We start from the raw sequence: 8641 nt of genomic DNA, 5'->3' as shown, positions 1-8641 counted from the left end.
CGCAGAAGCACAGTACCACTACGTTTGCCCGAAGGCCAACAAGGTCCTAGATGACGGTGCTGCCTCTGTTGACAGCATTACCACTCGGAGTCCGTGCTGCCTCTACTGGCAGGATCTCGGAAGGGAGAAGGTTATGACAAGAGAGCAGGGCCCCGTCGAGCAGAGCCTTCTCCTCCGAGGGTCGAGCTTGACCGTTGGTTTTCGCTCCCAGAAGAGGCGAACGCGTCCAAGTATGGAAGTGCCAAAGGAGTTCCTGTGGAAAATTACCCGAGGGGCGAGGGAGAGCCGTCCACGGAGGAACACGACCTCGCATCGAATACGGGACGCGCTCCGACATGGCGACGCCCCACGGCCTACCTGAGCTGAGCATAGAAAGGAATGCGGAGATCCACGTGGTTTCTTCACCACCTCTGGAGTATATATATATAATCAATTACAACGACCTGATATCAGGATGTTTCACGCCATCATTTAACCTGCAGCTTTCTTCAGAAATGCAGATAAAAAAGTAAAATTGGGAGAAACGAGAGAGCGAGTGTGTTTTTTTTTATGTGATTGCTCACCATTTCACGCTCACATTTTAGCTATAATATGCATATCAGGGACTTTTATTCAAACTTGTGCACTATTTTGGAGTAAATATTTTTATTTTTTCCAAGAAAATTAAATATTTCGGAACATCTTTTAGATAAAAGACTGCGCAAACGGCAATCTTAGTGGATAGTTGGTTTTCAAATTATTTACCATTGAAACGGTTGAGGTGTTTTTATATGTCTGAATTTCGCACTAAGTGATGAACGATAAATGAGGTTGAAACGTAAGTTGTTTGGAAGAGAGGTGTCATTATTTTTACGTTTTGACAAATATAAATCCTCCAAACCATACTAAATGCTGGTATTCAATGCATTCCAAGATCCCTTGGAACCCCAAAACTAGATATGTCAAAGATGTTTTGCAATGCAAGTTTATAATGATTAAGCTTGATTTTATTTTGTAAAATACATAAAGAAAATGGTGCATACCTCGGTTTCGCAAATTGTAACATTTTGTTTGCATTAAACTGGTGAACTCATTTAAGGTTCCCAGTGTGCTGCATGCGATCGCTGCTTCACCTAAACCCCGGCTGGCCAGACGGACAGGTGAAAAAGCTATAAAAATCAACATTTTAACACAGGAACTGCACTAAAAGGGGGTCTAGTAGTTACTTTTATATCATTGTGCTCTCTTTGATAATGTCTGCTTTCCCCTGTACCACTCCTGTTACGACCTACACACAAACTGTATCGGCTTATGTGGTAATGAATTTCCAAAATATAAAAGAAACGCACTAAATTGTACTGCATTGTATTGTATTTTATTAATCTCAGTTAGTGGCCACAGTGAATTCCACTCATAAATTATTTGCTGATTATATCACCGAAACTGATGACCTTTATTTGGTTAGTTCAATTTCCTGATGGTAGAATATAGCCGCCAAAACGCAAGCTATTGTTTAATTAAACACATTTCCTTCTTACCGAGGGGGGTGATGGAGAAGGAAGAGAGAGGAAAGAAAAGGTATTCTCACAAGAGAGCCGTGAGCCGCACTAAAACACGCGATCTGACTCGCCAACTGTAGTTTGGCCACCATGCTCTATACTGTAACAAACATATCACTTGAATCATGCATCCTAGAAAGAGGGCACGATAGAATATTTAGTTTCTAGTATGTGTAACTGCCCGACATTTGCAAAGAAACATTGTGCGTGCTAGTTAGTTTTAGCTGTTGGTGCCTTGACCTTCCATTCCTTGTGTTTCATTGCATATTTTTCGGTCGTACACGGTCCATTCTGGATATCCACAGGATGACAAGAAGGCAAAGCGGCAGCCGGCGGGAAGCTGTCGGAATATGGCGTCTATAACCCTCCTTTCGAAAGACCCTGCTAAGCGTTTTAACCTGTTTGTTTCTTCTTCTGCTTCCCTATCTGTTGTTGAAATACATTCTGTAGTTGCGCCTCCTTCTGCCGTGTTCTCTCCCTTCAACTCCCGTTTTGTGATGGTTTCTTCTGTTGTTGTGATGCTCTCTTTGGCTGCTAGTTTCTTCACAGCGTCTTCCTCCTCTTCTGGTGCATTTGTTTCAGCCTCTCGTACTGCGGCCTCCAGTATTACTTGTAACTCATTACTTCTCAGCCATAAGTCGCACTCTTTAAAAGAAATGATGAGGTATCAATTAATTACAATGTCTTCATTCATATTTTGGGCGACTTTACACCGTGGGGCTTACAATATACTACTCGAGCCCGTAAAAAAAGAGTGTAAATAAAATAAAAAAAGTATATTAAATTAAGAGCTTGTTTCATCGTGTGTGTGTCAGAAATGGGTCAATAGTGGAGACGAATTAGATAAGAATCCTCAAAAGCGCGCATGTAATGCACTCTTTTGGTACACTCATTTGTACCTAAGCCTTTCGTGCTTTCAACCAGAATTATGAGGTATTCTTTACAAGTAATGAACATCCAATTAACATTTTTGTTGCAATAAAGCCATATTCATTCATTCAATCAACATATTATAACGTATACTATAGAAACTGTGTACATTGAATGACATCACGTGCAATCCCCCCCCCCCCCCCCCCCACTGCGCTCTAGAAAACCAAACAAAATAGCAGTACGCAATGTGAGCAATATGTTAAAGAAAGCATAAGTACTCGAACTGAAAAAGTCTGCGATCAGGTAAACATTCTTGGTGCTTTAATTACATAGTAATAATGAACGCGCTTAACACACAAAAAATCACTACACTCACTGTCACCTAAAGGAAAGCAGGTTTTGAGCCTAGCTCATATGCTGCGCTAAACAGCTCCTACAAAATGCGGCTGTCGGAGGAGAAAAGGCTGTATTTTGCGGTTTTAAACAAGCACGTTTTTCTAAACAAAAAAAAATTATAGCTGGCTTAGAGAAGAATTACTGAATACCCCGGAGGCTAAATAAGCCGCGTCTGGCAGCCTGCTATAACGTCAGTCGGTGTATTGTCGCCAACACAGGATACCCACTTTCTCTGCGTGTATTTGCACAGGTTCTCACAAAAAAGCAAATAACTTGTGTCTCAGCGAAGACTTTAGAAGAACATTAATAATAGGTCGGCTTAGAAAAAAGATATACTTTCAGAGACAAACTCGAGCCATGGCGGTGATCAAAGACTGCAAAAACATGTTTTCAGCTAACTTATGGACTACAATCTGCTAATCAATGTTTTAATTAGTAAAAAAAAACATACGATTACCATAAGAAGCGTGTTGAGCATCATCTAAACCATTAAATCAATTAATTTTAGAAAGCCATAACGATGGCGCATCATTTTCCGGCGTTCCGACAGGATGCTCAATTTTGACGCCTTTCCAGGTTTCAGTCTCCTAGATTAAACGGGAGCCTCCCGTTTCATCTTTAACAAATATCGCCGCATGGATTCTCCTACTAAACTATGTGAGCTTGCCAAACTTCCATCACTTTAATCTAGAACTAAGGTTAATAACATAAAATTTATTTTCGCCATTATTTATAATCACGGTAAAAATCTGACTACCATGAAATCCGCAAAAGAGAATCATAAAGGCAAAGCAATATCATGTTTATTCCAAACCCATCTGTTTTTAATGACTGTTTTAGTTTTAAACCCAGTTTCTTCCCTAGAGCAACCGAAGGTTAGAATGCTTCACCCCGTAAATGCTGTGTTATGTGAATTTCTCAGTGTATTCTTTAAATGCATTGAAAACAATAGTTTGATGGCCACTACATATCACGATCGGGAGATGAAATTTTTGTATTGTTCTTGAAAACGAACATGTGTGATCTTTTTTTAATCCTAGGATATTTTTTTCTTTTTCATGTATATTTTGATTACTCATGGCATGATGTTGGCGTTTGTTACTGGGCGACGGTTTCGTTGTATATTTATTTAGGGTAATGTGTATATTTTGTCGTTTGCATTATGATTTCCACCAGCCCTCACGGGTAAACAGTAACAATAAGTGAATAGATTAAATGAAATGAAATTGCAGTTAGTACTTGGGGCCATGTTTGACGAAATGAGCTTTACGTTCAAGGTGGACACATCTGTACCCTTCAGAAGCCGAGGATATTACTAACCGAGGGATTTAGTGTTACCTAAGTGTATTGAGCAAGACTCCTAGAAGTGAACCTTCAGAAGTAGACTTACTTGGCCTTAACGAAACATTGCAATGCGTACGATGAAAATAAATAAGAGCACCGAACACAAACGCTCCCTAATTCACCACACAGCTTCCTTCATTTGACAGTCCCGTATGTTCGGAATCTTGATTAACCTTAAAATTATTTCGCTATTCCATAAAAAGGTATAGCGTCTTTACAAGTGCAAACAATGCAAGTATGTCAAATCGTGAAATTGATTTTGGTTTATGGTTATTTAGCTTACCTTTGTCTATTCTAAGGACGTTACATTCCGGTTCGTTGTATACTACATAGAAGTCAATATCAGTCCGCACTTGTCCTCCGAACAATACAAGTTGAGGCTCCCAGAGCTCAAGATAATCTTCATCTTCATAGTCTTCACCATTCGCTGCGTGAAAAAATACTTGGCACAATATATTCTGTGGTGGCATTATATGGGCAGGTTGGATAAGCGTAAAAGATTAACTTACCCTCCTGAAAAGGTATGCTTGAAGGATCGCAATCGTCGTCATTATACCTGATATAATTGTTGCTTCCCTGAGGAATTGTATGTGCTTTTGGAGGCTCTATTAGAAGGCAAAAGAAAACAACTCGTAATTTTTTGTACTCTTCAAGGTGTTAGGCAACAGCTAACTAAAACTACAGGACAATATACACAGAATGTTTCAGGGATTTATATACCCTGTTTGAAAAAAAGCCGTGATTATAGGGATAATTGTCACGATATGTCAGTTAACACAAATAGTTTATTGACATTTCTAATGTTGACAATACAAATGTGGCAAAAACTTGCTGAGCCGCATCAAAACAACGAAATAAGTAAATTTTAGAAATATTTGGGGCGCGTGTGAGGCATGGTTGTACACTACAGTTTCAACTCGTGCAACAGGCGCAAGCCGAGTGGTGCCAAAACGTGCTAGCGCGATTTTCCGTTTCCAAAAATTAATGTTTTCTCATCGAAAACATTGCGCCCGTTGCACAAGTCGCAAATTTCGCCCGTCACTGCGCTTCGCATATGCCCCAAGTGTTTCTAAAATGTACTTGCATTGTGGTTTGTATGACACTAAGCTATTTCCTAGCGAACAATATGTTTATGTTTGACTAATTATAAAATAATTTCCGAATTTTAGGGAATTATTCCACGTATCTTTGCAAATATCCCCCTACGTTATGAACACCTATAGAGCCGTGTAATACACCAGCGCAGACAGCATCAACTTAGCTTTCACGGCATTTTTAAAAAAATCTGTCAAGCCGAATGAAAATATATCTGTATTTTCTTCAAATGTGCGAATTGGAAGTTCCCTTTAAACATCAGTACAATATATGCCTCGGAATTACGAGGAGCATAGTGTCTATAATATATACTGTGGCCATCAATTCGCGATGTCAGTTTTGTTTTAGAAGCCTTAATCGAGGCTTATGTGCTCCACAATAATTGAAACGCAATACTTTTTAAGGATATACTGCGTAGACGTGCGCTTTGTTATTTTATTTTTCACTACACACATAATAAAAAGCATCGTTCCCTTAGATATTCCAATATGTTTGGAAAATGTGTTATACAGCTTTCTGTCTTTGTGGTCTGAAATTTATTAAAGACAATGCATTACTTCTAAAACCAATGACTTGAAATCACCAATCGTGCGTTACATACCGTTAAAGCTTCCACGAATAACATTTTCAATGGTATAGTCGTTTTGAACAAAAAATCTCATCCACATCGTTGCATTCCAGCTGAAAGTAAAATAATCTGTCACAAGATTAATCCTTATATTTATTTGGCTACAACAGGCACCAGCGGCCGTGACCCAACACTTAGTATTGCCCGGGACTAAAGTCCGCTAACCCGGTCATTGTTTTGCAATTACGGTTTAATCTCCGAATGTTCAAGGGGTCTTCCTCTTCTCATGACTAAATGGTCGCCTTTCTCTTTTTCCTTTGCCATTCTTCCACTTTTTCTTTTGATTAAATGCACTATAATACAAAATAAATTCAACAGTTAACATTAACCATGTTGAATATACCTGAGACTGGGGTAGAAAAAAATATTACTTTTTGCTAGGCTTCTATCCAATGTTTTTTTTTTAATTATTCATTGGGCGTTTCTTTGGTTGATATGTATTAGATTGAATTATCAAATGAATGGGAACCACCTGTATGAATATATTTGGTATTTGTATTTTGAATAATTCACTGTGTTATTTAGTGTTTTAAAACAAAATAGGCATACAAAAAATAAAAAGTTTATGATTCATTGTATTCTCAGACTTTGTTGTTTTTGAGCCATTGAGCCTAAATCAACAAAAATGCCAGTTACTTTCTAGAGTTCTTTATTTGTTACCTTATGACCATCCGATCAAGAGCAAGATATGTACTGCATAGATAGCAGCTAAAATGGTTTCGAGAGTAAATATCGGGTTATATCGAACTTCTGATAATATACTCGGAGCCAAGAAAGGTGCACAGAATTACATTTGGTGTTCAAAATCACGAGCAACAAAATTCGAACCTTGTGTAGATATTTTATTTCTCGGGTGACAAAATCTTCGTTTCATAAATACTGGTTCAAAGTAACATTTCAAGGGCTTCTGGTAGGTTCAGCAGAGTCACCATTACGTCAAAGTGTTTCAGTGAGCTCTTTATCACCCTCTAGCTCCCATTATTACACGTTTATTTTATCAGTCAGACACTGACCTAGTTTCAGAAAACAATAATTGACGAACCTAAATCGATTTCCGCGGGGGCCAAACGGCTCAGCCTAGACCAAATAGAACTTCATTGAAACCGTCCTCAAAATTCCAAACAAATTGTAAATAAGTCATGCTTTATCTTTTGAAGTACTTACAACGTTTTCGAAGTATCATTGTAATAATTCATTGCGCAAGTAGCGGTTTTGTTCTCTGGGTCTGTTATTTTAGCTCTTAAGGACACACATTTTATATAGTGGTCGTGAAGTTGTTTTGTGCGGAACATCAGGTGGTATGTTTCATCGGAAGACATTCCTAAGCTCTGAAAAATATAAAAAAATAAACTTTTTTTATATTATAAAATATTTCTAATGATGAAGCAAAATTATTTTTGTCAACACACAATGTTCCGCTTAAGCTCACTTTGTATTAATAGTGATATCTCTATGACATTGTGGAGCTACACATCGGCCGCGTCGAGAGTCGTGATGAGGCATTTCAGCTCATCAAACCGCGGTGTAATCGTTTTTTTCTTTTCTAATAAGTATTGATAGTGACGCCTCCTTAGAATTAAAGCGCACATATGTACGCGGCGAATGATTTCAGTATTGGCTGAGTAAAAATTAGTACGGAAAAATTGTTTCAGTAAAAACGCATTCGGTTCCACAGATATATTAAAATAAACGTTTATTAAATGAAAATCAAAAAGTTACACATTGAGTGATTACGGTTTCAACCCAGGATATTAAGTATATATCGGATGCAATCAAGGCAAACGGTCGGTCTACTTAACCAGAAGAAAAAAACTCGCGCGTAAACTCTCCAGGGTAAAAACGTTGTCATATGATAAAATCACTTAATAAAATTGAATATTTATTCTCCTGAAACACTCCATTCATACGTATAGAAGCAAATGAAGATTTGGTTCTTGATGCGAATTCTTTGCCTCGCTCGTACACCTGCTCTGGTCACATGATCCTACAGGTGCACAACAGATTGAAAATTGTGACCCCAAGATGCCTTCCCAAAGGACATTCACCTAAAATTAGTTTTTCTTTATATATAATTGCGCTCACATCACGCTTATGGTCAGCGTGATCGAAACAGCAAAGAACATACAGGCGAGCTGGGAAACTTTTAGCATCATCAAACCCCGAGGCCAAGGAACAAAACATGACGATTCACAAAGAGGCCTAAGTTATTGGCGATGAGCAGGAACGTGAAAATTTAACAAAATAAAACTATAGAATGAAACTTTCTAATACTGATGAACGCTATCACGAGTTTGTGGACACAGTTTAAATAAAAAATTACTAAAAGGCGTATGCCGCCCTCCACTCTCTCTCTCTCTTTTTAACGACATACCTTCCACAGATACTGAAGAGGCCCAAGCGCCGCATCGTTGAGGAACGGGTTGTTTTCCGGGTTCTTTATGATCATTTCTGTGGTCCAACGGAACCGGCCGCAATGAGCCGTGGAAATGCATGCCAACAAAACTGCGTACAGGAGCCCCATAGCAAGTGGTACGACTCTGACTCCCCTCCGTTTGGAAATCCGCGGAGCACACATGTTATAAAGAATATGCGTCTTATTCTTGTTGTTATTTCGAAATCCGCTTCTTTTACATTTATTTTTTTGTATTGGAGAGTGTGGGTGTGATCAGGCTTCTTTAATGCACTGTAAAAAATAACTGTGTAAAAAATAGAAAAAAAAAGGTTGACAGATTTCTTGCCAGAAATTTTCTGTTTTCGTCTGTTTCTC

The 8641-nt window shown here is 38.5% G+C and overlaps 1 protein-coding gene across 1 annotated transcript; it reads right to left on the bottom strand.

The window, feature by feature from the left end:
* Nucleotides 1–1758: 1758 nt before the first annotated feature.
* LOC8042055 lies at nucleotides 1759–8395 on the bottom strand. The gene is made up of 6 exons (XM_029978776.2): nucleotides 8246–8395; nucleotides 7039–7202; nucleotides 5848–5927; nucleotides 4661–4756; nucleotides 4435–4578; nucleotides 1759–2183 (listed from the first exon to the last, which is right to left on the bottom strand). Exons 1-6 carry the CDS (start codon nucleotides 8393–8395, stop codon nucleotides 1759–1761), a joined length of 1059 nt encoding a protein of 352 aa, XP_029834636.2.
* Between the last annotated feature and the right edge of the window lie 246 nt (nucleotides 8396–8641).

Source organism: Ixodes scapularis, unplaced genomic scaffold, assembly GCF_016920785.2.
Source record: "Ixodes scapularis isolate PalLabHiFi unplaced genomic scaffold, ASM1692078v2 PGA_scaffold5__190_contigs__length_132052651, whole genome shotgun sequence".
NCBI lineage: Eukaryota > Metazoa > Arthropoda > Arachnida > Ixodida > Ixodidae > Ixodes > Ixodes scapularis.
This window is presented reverse-complemented; position numbering and strand designations above follow the sequence as displayed.